The sequence below is a fragment of the Geotrypetes seraphini genome, chromosome 10, assembly GCF_902459505.1.
Source record: "Geotrypetes seraphini chromosome 10, aGeoSer1.1, whole genome shotgun sequence".
Taxonomy (NCBI): domain Eukaryota; kingdom Metazoa; phylum Chordata; class Amphibia; order Gymnophiona; family Dermophiidae; genus Geotrypetes; species Geotrypetes seraphini.
Window position 1 is genome coordinate 57874515 of NC_047093.1, and position 24629 is coordinate 57899143.

Sequence of the window (24629 nt, forward strand, 5' to 3'; positions counted from 1 at the left end):
CTCCCTTCATTTTACCTCCCCCCCCCCTGTCCAGCAGCACCTCTTACCTGATCCCCCTGTCCAGCAGTAGGCCTTCTTCTTTCCCTGCTTCCCCTGTCTAGCATCCGCTAGCCCGGGCAGCCTCGGGGCTTTTGCTAGGCCGGCCCACCTCGCATTATCAAAGTGGGCCGACCTAGCAAATGCCCCGCAGCTGCTGTGTTTGCTGGTTGGGGGAGGGGTGTGAGAAGAGGCGTCACGGCAGCGCAGGAATCAAACTGCCGCTGAAATCACTGTCGCAAGCCGCCCCATGCACCGCAAATGGAATTCGGCACAGAGGGACACAGCACGGTGGCAGGGATCACAAAACCTTAAGTGCGCATGCGCGCTTAGGGTTTTATTATAGAGGATTCTGTAATTATTCAGTCAGCTGTAATGATCTCTGTTCTTAGTATCTAGATCTTAATATGCTGCAGGCTGTCCCCTGTGAACAGTATGTTGACTCTTCTCCATTGTATTTTGACCCATGCACATTCCAAGTTGAGAGATATTATTCCCTGATCAACCACCCTTCCTTCTCATTCTTGTGTTACAGGGTGGATTCAGTATACTTGAAGAAATGTGTGTGAATTATGTGCATTACTATCCTCTGACAAGACTTGAGCTCTGTAAGAGCACCACAGAGCTCAGCTATCTGCAGAAGTATTTCCATCTCATTAATATGTGAGTGCAAATCTCCCAGTCTAGTGCTCCAATTGTATTGCTTGTGAAACTGACACAGTTCTAGATATCTATGAAAAACGAGAGGCAAAACTAAGGGCGAGACCGATAGGTCTACTTTTCTCTGGCTCAATGTAAAATAGGGGAGTCAAAGTCCCTCCTCGAGGGCCGCAATCCAGTTGGGTTTTCAGGATTTCCCCCAATGAATATGCATGAGGTCTATTAGCATACGCTGACAGCATTGCATGCAAATAGACCTCATGCAGATTCATTGGGGAAATCCTGAAAACCCGACTGGATTGCAGCCCTCGAGGAGGGACTTTGACACTCCTAGTGTAAAAGGAAAGCAAAGTTCTGCTTATGGACAATAAAGGGGTATTAAGTGATCTATAGTTCCTCAGGCATGAAGAAAAGATGCAAGGGAGACCAACAGATTTTGCAGGTATCTAACTTTGTCTATATTGTGGGACCAGTGACTGTCTTTGTAGGTGACATAATGCATGATAATTAAGAGACAGCTGCACCCTTTTCTCATCATGTCCCTGTTAAGTAAGACCATTGAAGGGCAGGGTGATCATCATCTAATATAATAAAATGGTAAGCCGCACATGCGCACTTCCTATGCGTGCACCGGTTTTCTGTGAGCTGTAGCGACACATAGGAAGTGCGCATGCGCGGCTTACAATTCTTTGAAAGACGCGGCGGTGGCTACTCTCACGTTCCCCGCCTGCGTCGGACTTCCGACGCAGGTGGGGATCATGAGAGGAGCCACCGCCGCATCTTTCAACTAAAAAAAAAAAAAAGACAAGGCGGATGTCGGCCCGATGGCTGGAGTTCACTGCTGAGTCCGGTGAGGAGTGCTTCCCTCAACAGGAACCGTCAGGTCGAATTCAAATACTCCCGGCAGGTCGGGTGGGGGCGGAGCAGGCTCGCACGCCTGGCGGGGACCAGGCAGGAACTAGACTCCCTGCAGGAGCCAGCCTGATGGCTGGAGATCACCAGACTGGACAGGGGTAGCATGTAAGGGGGTGCTGCAGTACAGGAGGAGCAGGGAAGAGGTGATTCTGGACAGGGGGGAGGTAACAGGAAGGGAGGCCTACTGCTGGATAGGGGAAGCAGGGAAGGGAGGGGGGGAGGTAAAAGGAAGGGAGAAGATCTACTGCTGGACAATGGATGCTGCTGGACAGGGGGAGACTTAAAAAGAAGGGAGAAGGGCTACTGCTGCACAGGGGGAATAGGGAAGGCGTGCTGCTGGACAGGGGGGAGGTAAAAGGAAGGGAGAAGGGCTCCTGCAAAGGAGAAGAGCTACTGCTGGATATGGGGAGCTGGAAATGGGGTGATGCTGAACAGGGGGAGATAAAAGGAGAAGGGCTACTGCTATATAGGGGGGAGCAGGGAATGGGTGGGGGTGCTGCTGGACAGGGAGGAGGTAAAAGTAAGGGAGAAGGGCTGCTAGCACCCGTTAATGTAACGGGCTAAACAACTAGTTTATTATAATGTGTTAATTTGGTGTTCCTGATATGATGACTAATTTTACAAAGTTACTTCAAGATTTCTGGAATAATAATAGGGGAAAGAATTTAGGGCTCCCTTTACTAAACTGCGATAGCGTTTTTAGCGTACGCAGAATTTTAGTGGCGTTAGCGTCTAGCACACGGGGCAATTCTGCGCGCGCTAAAACTGCTATCGCAGCTTAGTAAAAGTTGCCCTTAATATCTTTTGGTTATGACCTTGGACAAAGAGAATGGTTTGGACTGTAAAACTTGCATGCACAAAGCAGAAAAAGTGCACAGACTAGCAAGATTCATATTCCTGACAAAATTGCTTAGAGGTTAACAGTCAGAAGAGCAACTGCTCTTTAACTTTGAATATCTAGCTTAAAAGAGATCATTTTAGAAGGCTTGTAAAGTGTGTACCTATGGAAAAGCCTGCTATTTCCATAAGTAGATCTGCCACATGCACAGTTTCAAAAGAAGCAAGCTGCATGCATCATTTGGGCAAGATTAGTAAATATTCATTATTCAGTATTCCAACTTTGCAAATATAAAATATGCATATTTAAGAAAAAGCAAAAAATATGTGTCAGCTAACTGCTTGTTTGGACTTGGGGTTTGTACAAATAATTATTGAGGGGGTATTTGTGCTTATCTCTCTGATATTTCACATCCTCTCAACATTTTTTAACTTGGCTCCTTTATTGGCTCCTCCGACCTAAGAGAATGACACGGGGAAAAATTTGATCCCATCCCTGCAGGAATTCAATTTCCCCGTCCCATCCCCATGAGTTTTGTCGCTGTCGCTGTCCCTGCCCCATTTCTGTAAGCTCTGCCTTAACCACACAAGCCTCGAACACTTATGATTTCAAAGTGTTTGAGGCTTGTGCAGATGAGGACGGAGCTTAGGCATTGGTGGAATGAGGCATTATGACATCACAATCTGAGCTCTAAAATGTTGCTACTTATGATTTTAAAGTGTTTGAGGCTTGTGCAGATGAGGACGGAGCTTAGGCATTGGTGGAATGAGGCATTATGACATCACAATCCGAGCTCTAAAATGTTGCTACTTATGATTTTAAAGTGTTTGAGGCTTGTGCAGATGAGCATGGAGCTTTCAGAAATGGGACAGGGACAGGAAAAGAACTCGCAGGGACAGTACGGATAATGAGTTCCCGTAGGGATGGGGAAAAGTTTGTCCCTGTGTCATTCTCTAACATCCAGTTTTGTACAATTTGTGTTAAGTGCTGGCAGTTACATACATCAGGCTGTAAAATCAGTATTTACATGTGAAAGCACTGGCACTCGTACATGTTCAAAGTCCTTAATGATGACACTCTTCTTCTGAACATCTAAAATGGCTGTTCTCCCTGAATGTGCAGCATTTGCATTTGTATTTCCTTGCATCCTTATAAATATTTTACAAAAGACTCTCTATTCGGTAAACCTTTGTAAAATACTTGGGAAACTGTAAGCATCCTGATTTGGGCTTCTGATTTCCTACCTAGATGCTTTTTGCAAATAAAATTGGAATATAAACAACAAACTATAGCTATTCATGTAGGATGGAATTCATCGATGTGTGCTACTGTTAAAATGGGTTATTTTAGAATAAGTTGGAGAACGGGTACAAGTGGATCGATTTTTCACTCCGTGAAAAATTACAAAGACTAGGGGACACTCGATGAAGTAACAGGGAAATACTTTTAAAAACCAATTGGAGGAATTTTTTTTTCACTCAGAGAATAGTTAAGCTCTAGAACGCGTGGCCAGAGGATGTGTTAAGAGTGGATAGCGTAGCTGGTTGTAAGAAAGGTTTGGACAAGTTTTCTGGAGGAAAAGTCTATAGTCTGTTATTGAGAAAGACACGGGGGAAGCCACTGCTTGTCCTGTATTGGTAGCATGGAATATTGCTACGCCTTGGTTTTTGGCCACCGTGAGAATGGGCTACTGGGTTTGATGGACCATTGGTCTGACCCAGTAAGGCTATTCTTATGTTCTTATTTTAGCACAGGTTCTCATGGCCTAAGATGGGCAATATGCTAAAATATGAGGGAGTGCTGAAAAGTTCTCATCCCAACCACCTTCCCAAATTCTGAGCATTATTTTGCCACTGAGTGCCAATTTGCAGAATCTTAATGCTGTGTTTTGACATTGTGTCAGATCATTGTTGATTGAACCATGTCCACGAAAAGTGTGGAGTTTTCAAGCATGGAAGAAAACTCCAAAGGAAATCTGTGAATATACCTCGTATGATGCAAACATCAAGTGAAGAAGTGATGTGCAAACTTTCAGCGTGGAGATTGAGACCAAAGATGCAGCAAGGTCTGGGAGAACTCATATGGTATCAACTCCTGAAATTGTTGACCATGTCCATGACCTGATTTTGGCAGATTGATAAATATCAGCTAAAACAATTGCTGAGACACACAAAGATATCCAGGGAATGTGCTGGGTGTATAATCCATGAGCAGCTGGGTAGGTAGAAGCTGTCAGCCAAGTGGATATCCAAATGTTTGAATGCTGATAAGAAACGATGTTAAGTGGACACTTCCAAGTTGATTATACAGCATTTTCAGCTATGACTAATTACTGTTGATGAAACACGGTTACACTACTATGATCCTGAGACAAAACAACAGTCAATGCAATGGTGGCACTCAGGTTTTCCAAGGCCAAGGAAATTCAAGACCCAAAAGTCAGCAGGAAAGGTCATGACTGACAATCTTCCAAGAGGCCAAGCAGTTAATGCAGAATAGTACTGTCACTTGCTGGGCCGATTCAAGGAGGTATTGAAAGAAAAAGGGAGAGGGAAGCTGCAGAAAGGAGTTCTTTTTGCAAAACAATGCACTTGCTCACAAGGCTAGCAAAACAATGCATGTTTTGATGTAGTTGGGGTTTCAGTGCATAGACCATCCACCCTACTCACCAGATCTTGTTTCATTTGACTATTTTCTGTTTCCAAACCTGAAAAAGAGTTTGAAAGGGTGACAATTTGTGAGTGATTCAGAGGTGACTGCTGCAGCATAGCAGTATTTCAGTGACCAGACATCAAAGTATTTTTGGAAGGGTTACAGAAGCTTCATACACAATGTACCAAGTGTGTACCAAGTATGTTGAACGTAGGGGCATCCCTCCTGCCATTTGTGGGTCACCGCCTGTCGGGGGGGGCATGTTTATCAGGGGTCATTGGGGAGGGCCAGCGGTGGGAGATTTTTTTAAAAAAAATTTATGGGACAGATATATAGCATAATACACGCAAAATATCTGTGCCGAAGAAAAAAAAACCCAGCAGAAGCCTTGACAGTAGTAGCATGTTTCAATCGCTCACTGAGCGATTGAGTCAGTGGGTTTGCATGCAAATGATTTGCACCTCTGTGCAAATCATTTGCATGCAAACTTAATAGTGAATCAATCGCTGTTGGAAAATCAGCCAGAGAATCGGCCAACAGCGATTGAGTCGCTATTGTTAGTGAATCTAGCCCTAGATCCTCCACTGTCCCAGTTACAGTAGACAGATTTTGAGTTCACTGGGACAAATAGGGAAAATGCTTGAATACCCGTTCTCCTTTGGGAGGATGGGCTAAAAAAAAAAATTCTCTATATGACATGAACAAATGTATCTGTAGAATCACTGAAGGTTTATTTCACTGTATTATTGCAGTTGTTGCTGTGGCTGGCTTCAGACATGTTTTTGAATAATAGGTTCGAATGTGTAATTAGGAACAGAAAGATGTTCAACTTCAGGTTCGAGAGACCCAATCTTGTCTAAGTGCCTCACTGTAATTCTATGAAATAGCTACATTTTTTAGGAAATCAAATATTATGGAATATTAATAGAAATATCAAGAAAACATCATAATGTATCTTCCCAACAGTATGTGTGCTAAAGAGCAGTGTCATACATGGTTAGTACAGATGAACCCAAAAATACATAAACACAGTTTCCTATCTGTTCTGCTCAGGTTTGATGATAATGAGGTCTGCACATGTCCCCAGGCATCTGTCACCCAACAGTTTTCCTCTGTTCATTGGACCACCTTCAGCAAAGATGTCTTGAAGGCCCTCTACAGCTCTGCACCCATCTCCATGCACTGCAACCAGTCCTCTGCAGTCCGATTCTCTGTAAGTTTTCACATCACAACATGACTTAGGTGTTTGGAGTGTGGGAATGAACTTATTGTACATGGAAGTAGATAAGAGATGCTTAGATTCACATCTGTGTTCATAAAATAGGAACTAGTGGAAGAGGATCTAGAATCAGAAAATAATATTAAATATTGAACTAAGGCCAATACTGGGTAGACTTGCACGGTCTGTGTCTGTATATGGCCGTTTGGGGGAGGAAAGGCTGGGGAGGGCTTAAATGGCTGGGAGGGTGTAGATGGGCTGGAGTAGGTTTTGACGGAGATTTCTGCAGTTGGAACTCAAGCACAGTACCGAGCAGAGCTTTGGATTCTTGCCCAGAAATAGCTAAGAAGAAAAAATTTAAATTGAATCAGGTTGGGCAGACTGGATGGACCATTCGGGTCTTTATCTGCCATCATCTACTATGTTACTATGCTAAACTTTTAAGCTAATATCCATTCATGTTTTATTATATTTATGCTTGAAATCTTGTATTGCAATCTGCCTTGTATGCTTCTTAGAATGAAAAGATGTAAGGTAACATCTTAAAATGTAGGGACTAATTGCCCTTAAGTTACTATGGAGGCATTTTAATTTTCAGCAGGACTTTATCTGTCAAAACATAAGAACATATGAATTGCCGCTGCTGGGTCAGACCAGTGGTCCATCGTGCCCAGCAGTCCGCTCCCGCGGTGGCCCCCCAGGTCAAAGGCCAGCACCCTAACCGAGACCAGCCCTACCTATGTACGTTCTAGCTCCACAGAGCTATACTCCAAAATGATCTGGAGATCACAGTATTCACATTTTCTGCTCCCAACATGGCTGAGCACTTTCACACATACTTTTATACATTTGTACATTTGTACATTAAGGCCTAGATTTACTAAACTTACCAATCTGGATCGTTGTTGGGCGACCGATTCATAACAGATTGTACATGCAAATGATCTGAACGGACGCGCACCCTACAGCGATCCCACAGATTGCTATAAGAGTGATTGAAATGCACTAGCTCTTCGTCCTTCACTACATAGTGGGCAGGGTTTATTGGCGGGTATGGAATATGCCACCCGCAAAGCACAAGCAAGCTCAAAAGAAAGGGGGAGAGGTGGCTGCAGTTTACTTTTGCTAGCCCGAGTTGGAAATTTTTTAAAAGTAATGATTTGTGACCGATGTAGTGAAGCCAGATTATCGAACAGAACATGCTGTACACCTGCGGGTTAAAACCACGGGCTCGCAATACGCTTTTTACAGAATATATAAAAAAATGAATTCTTATGCATATGTAAAGTTTTATTTTTAATTTTGATGGTTGTTTTATATGGGCTTGTAACCTCGATACTGATATTTCAGGGTGGAACAGGGAAAGAGAGTTGGCAAGGATAGTAAGCGACTGGTCCTCAGCAGTCGCTTCTTTTCTGATCGTCAAACCCAATCGGGGTTTCTTCTTCTGCTTAGTGAATCGATCGCTTCCAACTTTTGCATGCCGTTTGCCCTCATTTGCATGGGCGGTTTGGATCAGGTAGGAGATTGATCGGGCAGAAGTTTAGTAAATCGGATCGGGGTTTGGGGAACAAACGCAGATCGTCAGGACGGAAGGTTATTTTTGATTTGAGGTATACTTATTTTTTAATATTTTTTGGTATAAAAATGTTTTTGGATTTCTTGGATATCGAATACAGGGATTTTTTTTAAGTATAGACTCCTTTTCTTATTTAGCTGCAGCTGCTATGTCATGAAATGGGATCATGGGAGAGAGATTGCTGGAAGCTATCTCACAGTAATTGTGAGGGTTGTAGAGGAATCCTTTCCTCGGAGCTCAGCACTTCCGGCTCCTGGGGAAGCAACACTGACACCCTCCCCTCTCTCAAAGCATTGGGCTGTCTGATCTCCCTGTTCACACGCAGGATGTACTGGTTCACTAAACGAGAGGTTAGAGCAGTGTCTCTCAAACTTTCTTGAGCTGAGGCATACTAAAGGTAGTGGCTACGGCTTGAGGCACCCAGAAGTGCGCGGACGTTGCCATGATGACATCACTGATATGTGTGACATCATCACGTCGACATCCATGCATGGGCAGAGGCCCTCCAGATGGGCCCGGAGATACCAGTAGGGGGTGCCAGCAGGGAAGATGGCCAGAGAGAAGGAGAGGCACTGGCGCCAGCTGATTGCCAACGGCAGTGTTTCTCAACTACATCAAGCTAAGTACCCCCTAAGTCTAACAAATACCAACTGAGTACCCCAACCACAGACCTCCCTAGGCCCACCCAAGCTCTGCCCCAGATCCCAACCCCTTTACTAATTGTAATGCAATTTTTTCCATTCATTTTACATATACACACAATATACACAACAGATATAAAGTCTCAAAACTGACACATTCCAATCACTATATTGAAAATAAAATCATTTTACCTACCGGCGATCCTCTGCAGGCTGCTGTAATTAGCTTTAAAGGTGAGACCAGGAGGTCAGGGGGAGAAACATGCAGGCCTTCGGCGAATCGGGCAGCGCTGGCACTTTACCGCGTAGGGAAGTCAGCTGGCAGGCGCCTCTCTTCCTTCCTCCGCCGCGGCACACTTGGAATCTCAGTTTGAGATACACTGGGTTAGAGGAATCCTAAGTATGATCATTCCCTTCCTCTGCCTTCCCATGATGATATACTGGATCTTACTGCAATGGAGCTCCTAGAGCTAGGAGCTAGGAGTCCATCTCATTTATTTCTCCCTCCTACTATCATAACCTTCACCACCCCTCGATTCCCCCATTCCATCTTTTATTTGCCCTTATTTATTCATCCATTATTTATATTCTGCAATGCACTGAGGCAGGTTATAATTAAATATACAAAAGACTATACAAATATTTGTCCCTCTTTATCATACCTGGCTTCAGAGAACTAACATCCCTTCAATGCTTCTGTCAAAACTCTATGCAGAACGTAAGCCCTGCTATGTTCTACAATCATAGTCACTGTGATCCTAACTCATTTATCATTCTGCAAAACAGGAGTTGTCAAATGCACTCTCTCTAAAATAAATAAATAAATGGGCTATAAGGGGAGGAGCCTATAAAGCAGAGTTAATTACCATTCCCAGCTCATTTAGAAGATTTCATTGATTTGCAGACAGAAACTAATTGGTATCCTGCTACAACTGGTATTTTACAAGCATAATTATAAAGCATTTATTCTCTAGACTAAAAATAAGTAAAAACTAAATAAAAAGATGTCATAATTTTCACCTACAAAAAACCCCCTGACAGACATATCAAAACTACAGCATCACAGTACCCCTGATAGGGTGTTAAGAAGCAACCAGGTCAGGCGTCTTCCTTTTCTGATAAAGAATTCTATCATGGTTTTAGTGATTCATTTAAATGGCTTGAGTTTGTCTAAAGTAGGGCCGACCAGTAGATCGCAAAGGCAACCCGAGTCGATCACTTTGCCTTTGCAATCTTGTTCTTCCTGCCTCCCCGAGCCAGGCCTGGTGCGTACAAGCACCAGACCCACAAGTCTTCACCTCCAATGTCAATTCTGGTGTCAGAGAGGAAGTTCTGGGCCAGCCAATCGCTGCCTGGCTGGCATGGAACTTCCTTTCCAAAGTTAGAATTGATGTTGGAAATGAAGGCTTGTGGACCCGGCGCTTGTACGTGCCAGGCCTGGCTTGAGGAAGCAGGGAGAAATCAGTGTAGTAGCTTGGGGGGGCAAGGAGAGAGAAAGAAAGAGAGATAGAAAGAAAAGGAGAGGGGGCAAAAAGAAAGAAAGGTATAAATAAATAAATATTGGATTTACAGAAGAAGGAAGTGCAACCAGAGACTCATGAAATCACCAAACAAAAAGGTAGGAAAAATGATTTTATTTTCAATTTAGTGATCAAAATGTGTCCGTTTTGAGAATTTATATCTGCTGTCTATATTTTGCACTATGGCCCCTTTTTATTAAACCACGATAGTGGTTTTTAGCGCATGGAGCCTATGAGCGTCGGAAGCTGCAAGGGGCATTCAGCGCAGCTCCCTGCGCTAAAAACCGCTATCACGGTTTAGTAAAAGGGGAGGGGGTATATTTGTCTATTATTGTATAGTTGTTACTGAGGTGACATTGCATATTTTAAAGTCATTTGCCTTGACCTCTGAAAAAAACCCCGAATACAAATGATAATTAACATTTTCTCTGCATACAGTGTGCTTTGTGTTTTTTAAAAATTTTATTGTTGGTAGATCATTTTGACTTGGTCATTTTAACAGTAGCTCGCAAGCCAAAATAGTGTGGGCACCCCTGGTCTAAAAGAGTCCCATTGATGACTATCCAGTGCATAATCTTCAAGGATCAATATTCACAGGCTATTCTTGTCATGGGGTCTACAAACTCAATATCAATAATAAATTGCCCCCTCTAATTATGTATATCAATAAATATCCAAGTGATCCTCAGTGGCTGTTCATTCATGCATCATAATATGCATGAGCCATTATCTTCATCGGATCATTTATGCATATATTATTTCTAATTTAATTTTTTATCTTTTAATTTATATAAATATGTATAAATATCTTTATCACTTATCTTAGGATTTAGTAAATGCCTCTCCCAACACAATCATGCTTCACTCAGTCTTCCTCGGGGTCGAGACTTTTTTTCTTATTTTGTTTCCCACCATTGTGCTGCCATCAGCTTTTTCACTGCGCACTGAAACGGCTAACGCACCTTAGTAAAAGGACCCCATTATCATGTATTCAGTTTATTTGATATATTGCTCATCAAGACAAGTTGTGAGTAATTTATATTTATTTATTTATCTATCAAACTTATATCCTACACTATCCACTATATCATTATTTTGCTGTTTCTGGTATTATCTGCTAAAAGACACACCTTTCCTGATGGTATATTCACAATATTATTTACAAAAACAGACCACAAGGCCTGATCTTTGCAGAAATCCCTCTTCCCTCAGAGTGAACTTAGTTTACCACTGTATCTTCCCACCTATTCAGTTTCTAGCCTAGTCAACCACTTTAGAGTCCATACCTAGGACATTCATTTTGTTTACAAGTTGCCCTCATAGTAAGTCACCAAGAAGGTATTGAATGATGCAGTGTAGGATCTGAATAAATATTGTCACCTCAGATCAATCATGGCCATTCCTCCTACCATCCAGGATTTTGTATTCCCATTCTACTGCAAATAATAAGATCTCTGCATGTTGAAAACAAAACTTTAGAAGCACCTGAAGCTTGCCCACCTGCCAAGACTGACTGGTTATAAGGTCATTCCACTGAATAACAAAGAACGTCCAGAAAACAATGTATGATGCTCCTCAACAGGGCCACTGCAAGAGTATTGGGTGCCTTACGTAAAGCTTTAGCCTTATATACTCCCTTCAATTAATTTTGAGGCCCTTAGTCCTCTCCACCTTGATAATTGTTTATTGTTTATTCAAAGTATTTGATTAAACGCTTATCCAGCAGTACAAAGCGTTGAATAAAAAATTAAAAAATTACAGGAAGACAGACATGTCTGCAATGTAAAACATATATATATTAAATTATTGGACAAACCAGGACTAAACAGACAAACTCAAGTCTTTAAAACAATAGGAGAAAGGGGCGGAAATACAATTTTTATAGAAAGAATATATAAAAGGAAAATACAATAGGAGAAGGGAAATAAAATCAATACCACCCCTACTACAATAATTACATTACATTACATTAGGGATTTCTATTCCGCCATTACCTTGCGGTTCAAGGCGGCTTACAAAAGATTTATAAACAGGGTTACAATGGGAGAATAATTGATTTGCTAGAGTGGTAAAGAGTAGATCGTTTGATATTTCTATTGGTATTTAAGAACAGGAGGCTTAACAGAAGATTTATAAACTGGGGTTTCAATGTAGAATTCTTTCAAACACATTGAATTGGAAACAATATAAGAGGTTTAGGCAAGCTCATAAGAACATAAGAACTGCCATCTCCGGATCAGACCCATGGTCCATCGAGTCCGGCGATCCGCACACGCGGAGGCCCAGTCAGGTATACACCTGATGTAGTTTTAGTCACCCATATCCCTCTATGCCTCTCGTAAGGAGATGTGCATCTAATTTGCCTTTGAATCCCAGCACAGTGGATTCCTTAATAACCTCCTTTGGGAGAGCATTCCAGGCGTCTACCACTCGCTGCGTAAAATAGAACTTCCTGACATTTGTCCTGGACTTGTCCCCCCTTAGCTTCAAACCATGTCCTCTTGTCTGTGTCGCGTTGGACAATGTAAATAATTTATTTTCCTGCTCTATTTTATCGATGCCTTTCAGCATTTTGAACGTCTCGATCATGTCCCCTTGCAGCCTCCTCTTCGCAAGGGATAACAGTCCCAGTTTCTTGAGTCGTTCCTCATATTCCAAGTTCTCCATACCTCTTATTAACTTCGTTGCTCGTCTCTGCACCCTCTCCAACAGTTTTATATCCTTCTTTAGGTTGGGAGACCAATGTTGGACACAATATTCCAAGTGTGGTCTGACCATTGCTCTATAAAGCGGCATTATGACTTTCTCCGATCTACTCGTGATTCCTTTCTTTATCATGCCTAACATTCTGTTTGCTTTCTTTGCCACTGCCACGCATTGTGCCGACGGCTTCAGGGTCCTATCTATCAGTACACCCAGGTCCTTTTCTTGTTCGCTCTTACCCAGAGTTGCGCCTGACATTTTATACTCGTGTTCCTTATTCTTACTACCTAAATGCATTACTTTGCATTTCTCCACGTTGAACTTCATCTGCCATTGCTCTGCCCATTTCTCTAACTGATACAAGTCGCTCTGGAGTTCCTCGCTATCCTCCTGCGATCTGATTGCCCGGCATAGCTTTGTGTCGTCTGCAAACTTAATGATCTCACTGGATATTCCGTCTTCCAGGTCATTGATATAAATATTAATAGGATCGGCCCAAGCACTGAGCCCTGGGGCACACCACTAGTCACTTTCTCCCAGTCTGAGAACTTCCCATTTATGCCCACTCTCTGCTTTCTGTTTTCCAACCATTTGCCTATCCACCTTTGTATATCTCCCTCTATTCCATGGCTTTGTAGTTTCCTGAGAAGCCTTTCATGCGGAACTTTGTCGAATGCTTTCTGGAAGTCCAAATATATTATGTCCACCGGCATTCCACTATCAATTTGCTTGTTCACAGTCTTGAAAAATTGAAGTAAATTCGTTAAACATGATTTCCCTTTCCTGAACCCATGTTGACTGGGTTTCATCAAGTCGTGTGTATCTAGGTGTCGGACTATGCTATCCTTGATCAGTGCTTCAACCATCTTTCCAGGGACAGACGTAAGACTCACAGGTCTGTAGTTGCCTGGTTCCCCTCTCGATCCTTTTTTGAAAATTGGCGTGACATTCGCTATCTTCCAGTCCTCTGGTATCTGTCCAGTTCTGATTGTCAGATTGGCAAGTTTTTGCAATAGCTCTCCGATTTCAACCTTCAATTCCTTTAAAACTCTCGGGTGAATTCCATCCGGTCCAGGGGATTTGTCACTTTTAAGTTTGTCGATCTGATAGTATATCTGGTCCAACTCCACTTCAACTGTGGTGAGGCTGTCTTCTATTATTCCACTAAACACTTTCACTGCTTCTGGTATTTTAGCGGTATCCTCCTCCGTAAAGACGGACGCAAAGAAGGAATTTAGTTTGTCTGCAATTTGTTTATCTTCCTTGATGTACCCTTTTCTTCCCTGGTCGTCCAGGGGTCCCACCGCCTCTTTTGCGGGTTTTTTCCCTTTCACGTATCTAAAGAAGGGTTTGAAGTTTTTGGCTTCTTGCGCTATTTTTTCCTCATAGTCCTTTTTGGCATCCCTCACCGCCTTGTGACATTTCTTTTGATCATCTTTATGTATTTTCCATGCTTCGGTTGTTTTCATGTGTTTCCATTTTTTGAAAGAGTCCTTCTTTTCTTTTATGGCTTCCCTTACCTGTCTGGTAAGCCATGCCGGTTCTCCCTTACCTTTTGTTCTCCCCTCTTTGGAGATCCTCGGAATGTGGAGATTTTGTGCTTCTGTGATAGTATTTTTCAGTAGGGACCATGCCTGGTCTACCGTTTCAAGTTTGTCCACCTTTTTCTTGAGTCGTTGTTTCACCATGGCTCTCATGCGATCGTATTTGCCCTTTTTAAAGTTAAAGGTTTTGGTTAAGGTTTTGGCACGTTTTCTATTCCCGATGTCAAGCTTAAAGTTTATCACTCCTGGAGGAACAGTCTAAAACTTGTTATTATCTCTGCATATGAGCAATAAGGTTTGGATCTACTTCTTGGAATTGGCCACAATCTTGTACAAATACATAATTGGAAACCATACTTTGAAATATTAATCTTTGCTTTGTATGCAGATATGTATAATGACTAATGATGGCAATTTCCCACCCTTCCTGAAGGTAACAGTACATACTGATAGTTCTTTGAATTTGTCTGACTATTAAGGGAAAAGGGAGGGTGGGGGGGAAGGGATTGGAACTTATATACTGTCTTTATGTAGTTAAACAACCACATTCAAAGTGGCTACTATGGCCAGTCCAAGTAGAGCAGCAAGCAGGTTCCCACCTCCCATCCCCCAAAGGTCTGGGCTAATCAGAGCCTTAGGCCCCTCCCTAGCACATCCCAGGATGCGCCAGGAAGGGGAAGACCCACCATTTTGTAAGAGGCAGGCCTACCAGCTGGAGTGGATAGGCGTCCTTCCAGCCGGACTTTGTGAATAAAGTAGGGAGAGGTGGGGGTCATTGGGGGCATGGGGGAAGTTATCAGGGGGTTGGGCAACAGCAGGAGGGAATGGGTATTTCTCCTGCTGCAGGGTGGAGGGGTGGGTAGTAGTGTTGGGAGATTGTGCAATGTGGTGGGAAAGAGTGGGCATCTCTCCTGCTGCGGGGTGGGGAGCTCATTTTAATATTAATGGCCTCGTTGTACTACATTTGCATGGCAGTATCGGAAACTGCTAGGAAATTCGGAAATGACCATGGTAAGCCACGGTAAGTTTTGATAATCTAACGCTAAAATACACTAAACCAGCTAGAACCGGTTTAGCAAGCACGTTAAAGGCACATTTTAGTTTTGAGAATCTTCCCCTTATTAATTTAAAGAAAGAAAATCTGAAGTTGAATGGAATCATCTATCCTATTGTATCTACTATAAAAATCTTAGAAGCTGATGCAGTTGTCCGAAAAGCTTTAATATACTCTGGAAACTAAGTTCTATAAAATCTTATTTTGATAACCTCCCTTTCCAATTACTGGTTCAATCTTTAATCCTTAGTATTCTAAACTATTGCAATATTGTACGAGTTTGGCAGGCCAACACAAACATTTTCATAAATTACAGCTGTGCATTTAATTTTTAATTTGCATAAATCAGATCATGTGACACTGTATTTTCGCAGATTGCACTGGCTCCCTATTGCAGCCAGAGTGCTGTTTAAGTTTGGCTGCATATTTTATAAAGCATTGTATGGCCTTGGTTCCTAACTACTTGGCCAATCCCATTTCTATTCACTATTCCAGGCTATTCTTTATGTAGTTCCTCTTTTTTGCACACCAGGAGTCTAATTTTCGAACGTTGGTATTGACTTCAACATCATATATACACTTCAGAGAACTGTTAAAAGCTTACTTGTATTCTAAGTTTATGTCAAATTGATGTGTATAGTTAAAAACTATCCCCCCCTTTTACTAAACTGCGATAGCGGTTATTAGCGCAGGGAGCCGGGCTGAATGCTCCGCGCTGTTCCAGATGCTCAAAGGAACTCTATGAGCATCGGGAACAACACAGAGCATTTAGCGTGACTCACTGCACTAATAACCGCTATTGCGGAATAGTAAAAGTGGGGTTTGTTATTCATTGAATATGTTCAGTTTTCTTTTTTGTTAATGGTATTGTGATATATTAATAATTATGTTATATGCAACCCTAACTAGTACACTTGTGGTGGAAAGTGTGAGCCCACCAAAACCCACTGTATCCACATATAGGTGACACCTGCAGGTATAAAGGCTATTGAGGTGGTAGACAGGAGGGTACAGTAGGTTTTAGGGGAGTTTTGGAGAGCTCATCATATACTGTATGGGAGTTATGGTGAGATGTGTACCTGGCACCCTTTATGTGAAGTTCACAGCAGCACCCCCTAAGGTACCCCACTCTTCTGCAGGTATATTTGTGTGGACAATGCAGTATAAATGGTGGCCCCCACCTATGTCCAAATGACTTGGTTTTGATTTAGAATTTTTGTTTTTGAAAATGACCCCAAAAGTTAGATGTCATAAGGGCCAAAACGTCTAAATAGGTCCATTTCATTAAAAAAAAAAAAAGGTTGGGCGTCTTATAGATTCAAAAATAGTCACTTTCTCCACCCGATAGCTGGACATGTTTTGGGAAACGTCCATAGTCACACTTAGCTGTCCTATCAAAAATGCCCCTCTTTATCTATCATTCCAGCTTGGCTGAAAGATTAGAGAAACTGGGCCTCTTCTCCCTCGAAAAGAGGAGATTGAGAGGGGACATGATTGAAACATTCAAGGTACTTAAGGGGATAGACTTAGTAGATAAGGACAAGTTGCTCACCCTCTCCAAAGTAGGGAGAACGAGAGGGCACTCTCTAAAGTTGAAAGGGGATAGATTCTGTACAAACGTAAGGAAGTTCTTCTTCATCCAGAGAGCGGTGGAAAACTGGAACGCTCTTCTGGAGGCTGTTATAGGGGAAAACACCCTTCAGGGATTCAAGACAAAGTTATACAAGTTCCTGCTGAACCAGAACATACGCAGGTAGGGCTAGTCTCAGTTAGGGCACTGGTCTTTGACCTGAGGGCCGCCGCATGAGCGGACTGCTGGGCACGATGGACCACTGGTCTGACCCAGCAGCGGCAATTCTTATGTTGTTATGACAAACAGGACAAATAGAGGGTCAGGGAATTTCTCAGAGAGGAGATGAGTAGGAGTTGGGAATTAAAAGCAGCCTTGAAAAAGTGGGCTTTCAGCCTAGATTTGAATACTGCCAGAGACGGAGCTTGATATACAGATTCAGGTAGTCTGTACCAGGCATACGGTGTAGGAAGATAGAAGGGATGGAGTCTGGAGTTGGCAGTAGAGGAGAAGGCTATGGATAAGAGAGACATATCCTATGAACAGAGTTCCTGAGGAGGAGTATAAGTAGAGATAAAGGGGAGAGTATGGTGTAGTAGTTAAAGCTACAGTCTCAGCACCCTGGGGTTGTGGGTTCAAACCCATGCTGTTCCTTGTGACCCTGGGCAAGTCACTTAATCCCCCCTCCCCATTGCCCCAGGTGCGTGTGATAGATTCTGAACTCACCAGGACAGGCAGGGAAAAATGCTAGAGTACCTGAATAAACTCATGTAAACCATTCTGAGCTCTCCTGGGAGAATAGTATAGAAATCTGAATAAATACGAGAGGAGAGATACCGAGGAGGTGCAGAGTAAATACACTTGTAAGTCAACAAGAGGAGTTTGAACTGTAAGTGGACATGGATAGGGAGCCAATGAAGTGACGTGAGGAGAGGGGTCATGTGATCATAGTGACACTGGTAGAATATAAGTCATACAGCAGAAGTTTGAATAGATTGAAGGGGAGAGAGATGGTTTAATGGAAGATCTGTAAGAAGCCGGTCGCAGTAATCTAGACAAGAATGTGGATAAAGGTTTTGGTAGTGTGTTCAGAAAGGAAAGGTCGGATTTTGGTAATATTATAGAGAAAGAAACAACAGGCTTTAGCGGTCACAAAAGGTCACTTACTCCAAAAGTGCAAATTGTTTACTCTGATAGTTCCATCTTTGTTTCTATACCACTTTTCCATAGCTTTTCAAGAGTTTTTATGTAATCTCAAGTGAAATGTTTTCCTACAAAGAAGGGCCAAATAATCTTTTGGAACAAACATTAGTAATACATTCTCCGCCTTCTTGTACACAGAAAGTGAAAACATGCCAGCTTGGTCTCTCTGACTCAGAGGTAGACTCAAGATGAAACAGGTCTCTGCTTCACTGGGCCTTCCCAGCAAACAAAAAAAAATTATCACTCAGGAGGAAAGCAAATCAAAATAGGAATGATCTGCAAAAATGTTCCAACAGACCCTCTTATGGATAATGATACAGATGACATTACTCACTAAACAAGAATGATTGGTTCATATTGGCAAAAATTGGACTAATGAACCAATCAGACATTTGTGTGGGTGAGGAATGTTTTTATGATACACTGAAAGCATTTGTCCAGGCAAAGGGAAAGAACATTACAAAAACACAGTGGACTTGATGTTCAGTCTGCCCTGTGGTGGAGGGGGGCGGGGGGAGGGAGGGAGAATTATATGTAAGGCACCAAAGTAAGGCACTAGGGTGATGCGCTTTAAGGGCTAGATTCTCTAACCTTGTTTCCATGCCCGATCCATACAGGCCCGACCAATTCACAAAAGAAAAAAATTTAAATGAGGATGATGTCAGTGGTTCAAATTAATTTCTCAATTCTTGAATAAAAAACCAAAAAATAGTCTTAGAGACATATGGAGCATCGAGATAAAAGAGTACATTTCTGTATTTCGATGGCCACGAATTTGGACTTGGAGGTTGTAATGTACAGCATCAGCATCTAAGAGACAAACATGGTTATTTTTATTACATAGGATTTTTTGGACCCCAGTTAGATTACAAAAAATAGATAATTCTAAGTCTAATAGATGATGGCATTGTCATATTAATATTGGGACTCTTAATCATATGTTATATTTTTGTCCACTGATACTTAATTTCTGGAGATCAATTTGGGGACAGATAAATATTATTCATGAATCATCTATTCCTTTATCTTATGAAACCATAATTTGTGGTACGTTGCTACAGGTAAAGCCTGTTTTGGATAAATACAAGAGCTTTCTTTTATTGATCATGACAGGAATAGCCATCCAAATGATCACAAGGAACTGGAAATGTTATGACAGACTTAACTACACATTCTGGTGGGCAAGTATGTGTAATATATATAAATATGAAAGAATGAATGTGGGTGCTCGCTTCGGCAGCACATATACTAAAATTGGAACGATACAGAAAAAATTGAAACGATACAGAACGATACGCATATACTAAAATTGGAACGATACAGAAAAGATTAGCATGGCCCCTGCGCAAGGATGACACGCAAATTCGTGAAGCGTTCCATATTTAAAAAAAAAAAAAAAAAAAAAAAGAATGAATGTGGAATGCTTGGGTCTTAGCAATACATTTAATAAAGTATGGAGCCCATTGACTGCATTTGTTAGCATACAATAATAGAGATATATTTTTTATTTCTTAGATTTCCTTACACATCCAGGGTGGGGGGAGGGGAAGGGGAAAGTATTTGGAAGAGTTTAAAAATATTTAAATATAATATTGTAATAAATAATATGATTTAATATATTAATAATTGGGAGGAGCGGGAAAATGGATGTTTTCTTTAATAATGTGTGTAATATGGTGTATTTTATGCAATCTGTTAAAGTTATATTAATTGTAATACACTGTCAAAGCTTGAAAATTAATAAAGAATTAAAAACAATAAAAATAAAAATGAGGGTGATCGGAGGAACGCCCCCCCTAGTGTGCAATCCCGACACATGCGCAGACCATCTGTAGATGGTCTGCGCATGCGTCTAATAGCTGTGACTTTTTTTTTTGGTTTAACTTTTACTAGCACAGCGAGCCTAAACAAAAAAATAGCCAAGAATGATTAATGGTAAAAACCACTGAACACAAACAGGCCAGGCCGACGATCGTTTCGTGGCCGGTAACCACTGCTTCAGGGCCTTAGCACCAAATCCAGGCTATCGGTACACAGATCCTAATTTTAAACTTGTGTGAAAGTTTTTTTTCCTATGATACTTGGGTGGAAGAGTGTGGGTACACCTCTCAGTTTGACTGAGGCTTTTCTTTCGCCTAAATAATAAGCTAGCTTTCTTTGCTTGTGTGGTGCTTTTGTCTTGGAGTGATATTTTTGGATTACACTTCCCTCCATTCCTCCCTGTTTTTTTACAGTGGTTAAAACTACAGCCTCAACACCCTGAGGTTTCTGGGTTCAAACCCACACTGCTCCTTGTGATCCTTGGCAAGTCACTTAAACCCTCATTGCCCCAGGTACATTAGATAGATTGTGAGCCCACCAGGACAAACAGGGAGTACCTGAATAAATTCATGTAAACCGTTCTGCACTCCTCTGGGAGAATGGTATAGAAAATTGAATGAATAAATAGATAAAATACGCATGTAACCAATAGTGTCAATTAGTGCTTGATAAGGCTAATTGTTGATTCTTATCACCAATTTAGTCAATTTCTTTATGCACATATCTGTATCTAACCCTGGGCAACCTATATAGAATTAGGGATATGTTTACATTCAGCAGCTGTTTAAATGGTGCCTCTGAATATATACTATATACTAGTCTTTAAGCCTGTTACATTAACGGGTGCTAGAATAGATGTGTCTGTCTGTCTTTCTCTCTCTCTCCTTGGCCGCTTTCTGTCTGTCTGTCTTTCTTTCTGTCTCTCTCTCTCTCCTTGGCTGCTGTCTTTCTGTCTGTCTGTCTCTCTCCTCGGCTGTCAACCACCATCCCTTCCCTGCTCCTCCTGTCCAGCAGTAGCCCTTCTCCCTTCCTTTTACCTCTCTACTGTCCAACAGCACCCCTTCCTGCTCCCCCTGTCCAGCAGCAGACCTTCTCCCTTCCTTTTGCCTCTCTACTGTCCAACAGCACCCCTTCCCTGCTCCCTTTATCCAGCAGCAGCCCTTCTCCCTTCCTTTTACCTCTCCACTGTCCAGCAGCACCCCTTCCCTGCTCCTCCTGTCCAGCAGCAGCCCTTCTCCCTTCCTTTTACCTCCCCACTGTCCAGCAGAAACCCTTCCCTACTCCCCTTGTCCAGCAGCAGCCCTTCTCTCTTCCTTATACCTCACCACAGTACAGCAGTACAACCCTTCCCTGCTCCCCCTGTCCAGCAGTAGCTCTTCTGTGTGTGTCTTCCACTCCCACCTACCTGTCTTTCAGTGTGTGTGTCTCTATTTCTGTCTGTCTGTCAATGTCCCTGCCCACTGCCTGTCTGTTTATGTTGCCCCTTCTCCCACCTACCTTTTTTTTTTTAATCACGGGCAACTGGCACACAGTAACCGCTGCTGGATTTAGTAAACCGCCACGTGCACACTTGTTGTAAACCGCTGAACATGCACACGCCAAACCCGCACTAACATTTCTCTGCCGGCCACGGAGCTACTGATCACAGAGACAGGGAACACGCAGGTAGGAGTGCGCATGCGCGCTTAGGGTTTTATTATTAGTGATGAGCAGTGACCTAGCCACCACTCATTAAGTTAGTGAAATAGCAGACCTATCTTATGCAAGTAAGTTATCCACAAAGTGGTGGAATTTTGCTGCTTTCCTGCTCCAGCTTGTTGCTCATATATACTGATACATGCTGGCACATACAGATTTATGTGGTAGCATTTATCCATATAACTTCTGTGGATATTTTTTTTAAGGCTGTTTATGCAACCAGTGTTGCCATGGGTAACATAAGCAGCTTTGAATATCAGGACCTTTTGTTTTAAGGGGAAGTTTTCAAACCGCCCACACTGAGACAAAATCTGCAGGTGCTTTTACCAGCGATCGTCAAAGAACAAACACACCCATACTTTCACGTTTAAGTATCAACAGATGTTTGCACCTGCTTTTGGCACAGCACAGGCACTCTTTCTACTACTACTGCTACTATTAATTATTTCTATAGCACTGCCAGACGCACGCAGTGCTGCACAGTCACAAACAAAAAGAAAACAGTCCCTGCTTGAAAGAGCTTACAATCTAAACAGCCAAGACAGACAAACAGGATGTCATGGATACAGTTAAGGGGAACGGTTAATCAGCTGACTGGGTTGGAGGGCAGAGGGGAGAACAGGACAATCAAGTTATTGTGGCATCACTGATGAGGTTGGCTTTTATTGGTGGAATGAGGCATTATGACATCACAATCTTTGCTTCCCAAAGACTGAAACTCTTCACACTACTACTACTATGAATTATTTCTATAGTGCTACCAGATGCACACAGCGCTGCACAGAGTCACAAAGAAGAAGAAAACAGTCCCTGCTCGAAAGAGCTTACAATCTAAACAGCCAAGACATACAAACAGGATGTCATGGATACAGTTAAGGAGAACGGTTAATCAGCTGGCTGGGTTGGAGGGCAGAGGAGTAGGGTTAAGGATTGAAGGCTATATCCAAAAGGTGGGTTTTCAGTCTGCTTTTAAACAAGGGAAGGGGCTTAGCGGACAAACTCAGGTAATTTATTTTTGTGAAAAATAACAGTACAGTTGAAAATGCCAGCCACAGGGGTGGAGTTACATGTCTACTTTTAGCAGTTTCATATAGGAAATTTAACTGCACGATTCTCTATTTACCTGCGATAAAATTATCCTCCTAAAGTATTATTACCGAGTTTCCAGGCATACTTTTAATAACTCTTCAATAAATGGCACCAGTAGACAGATAATAAAAGTGATTTCCAAATGTCAGTAAAGAAAAAGCAAAAACAAGTCCCAGCCAGACTTAATGTGCTCTTTCTCTCTCTCTCCCCCCCCCCCCCCTACAGGGTGAGTGGGAGAAGCAGCCACTGCCTAAAATCAGCAAACATCTGCCAGAACCTTTCTCCCACTGCCAACGCTCTGCCAGCAACTCTGCTTCAACTCCCATCATCCTCAAGGCAGAGAGACAACATGCAAGACACATAATATAGTTCCCTATAATAATGTAAACAAGTTCAATAATCTGGTTTGGCCCAGTCTTCATTTGTTGAGTCTTGTGATGCCCCAGCTGAGGAAATGAAGAGAAATAAACCATAAAGGGGTTCTTTTTTTTTTTTCCTCTCTCCAGCTGCATACATACGCCTGCTTCCAACTGTTGTTACATGAACAAGAAAGGCTTTACCAATTTCCTTGCTAAATGTCCTTATTCTGGTTGGAGACAATTATCCACAATGCCCTGTATCTAGAAATACTGTACCTTCATTTCTTTTTATTTTATTTCTTCATTAGAGAAGATTTTCTTCTCCTTTTCTATCCATTTTGGTTTCCTTTATAGTGGTCTCAGACAAGTATTGATATTTAATTACTTGAATGAAAACTTTTTTCCTTTGAATTTTTCAGCGATGTATTTGTCTTTTCAATTTCAGGTGTGAACCTGTGTATTTTCTTTAGTTGTTTATCCCCATTTCTGCAGCAGTATTTCTGGTATCTGCTCACTGAAAATGCCAAATTTTGCACATTCATGTAAATAATAGTGCAGAGCCACCAGATCCATGTGAATTTCCATACTTTTTGTCTAATGTACTGAAGAGTTTTTCTCATTCTATGTCTATGGGGAAAATGCATAATAAAAGGTTCCTTTTTATATATACTGTTGGCCAATTTTTGGGGGGATGACGGATTGAGAATTGACTCCTAAAAAAGTTTGAGGAGTTGGCACTTAGAAATTAAAATGTAATGCAAAATAGTGCTGAGTCATACTTTTTGGGATGTAGAATAGAGAATGACACGGTGACAAAATTCGTCACCGTTCCTGTCCCCGCGGATAACCGCGGGAAATAATCCCATGTCATTTTCTAGTGTCTATTTCAACCTCAGTCCTTCTACACCAGCATTCTTCAAAGCAAAGCTTGAGGGTCAGTGGTTGTGGCCATTCATACTCTGATTCTTCCCTCTCTCCTTAAAGAATGACATGAAGATGGTTTCCCGCGGTTATCCACGGGGACGGGAACGGTGATGAATTTTGTCACCGTGTCATTCTCTAATGTAGAAATCCAAAGAAGAAGTACATAATTTGGGAGCTGATGTGAATTAGAGAATGACACAGGGACAAATTTGTCCCCATCCCCGCAGGAACTCAATTTCTCCGTTCCCGCAAGTTTTGTTGCTGTCCCTGTCCCTGTCCCATTCCTGTAACTTCAGCCTTAAATGCACAAATCTCGAACAGTTATGATTTTAAAGTGTTCGAGGTTTGTGCATATGAGGACAGAACTTAGGCATTATGACATCACAATCTGAGCTCTAGAATGTTGCTTCTTATGATTTTAAAGTGTTTGAGGCTTGTGCAGATGAGGACGGAGCTTAAGCATTGGTGGAATGAGGCATTATGACTTCACAATCTGAGCTCTAGAATGTTGTTACTTATGATTTTAAAGTGTTTGAGGCTTGTGCAGATGAGGACAGAGCTTGCAGGAATGGGGCAGGGATAGGAAAAGAACTTGCAGGGATGG

At 42.1% G+C, this 24629-nt stretch overlaps 1 protein-coding gene and 1 non-coding gene across 2 annotated transcripts in view; both read left to right on the forward strand.

Annotated features, from left to right (window-relative positions):
- DBH (dopamine beta-hydroxylase) overlaps positions 1 to 23630 on the forward strand; it is a 55754-nt gene extending 32124 nt beyond the window's left edge. Inside the window, exons 10-12 of the mRNA XM_033961990.1 lie at positions 572 to 699; positions 6155 to 6314; positions 22968 to 23630. Of these exons, the coding sequence (XP_033817881.1) occupies positions 572 to 699; positions 6155 to 6314; positions 22968 to 23111 (432 nt within the window). The 3' untranslated portion in view covers positions 23112 to 23630. The remainder of the gene's footprint in view (positions 1 to 571; positions 700 to 6154; positions 6315 to 22967) is intronic.
- Positions 19414 to 19520, forward strand: LOC117368777. Its single transcript, XR_004541024.1, has one exon. It is a non-coding gene; the product is annotated as a U6 spliceosomal RNA (small nuclear RNA).
- Positions 23631 to 24629: the final 999 nt, after the last annotated feature.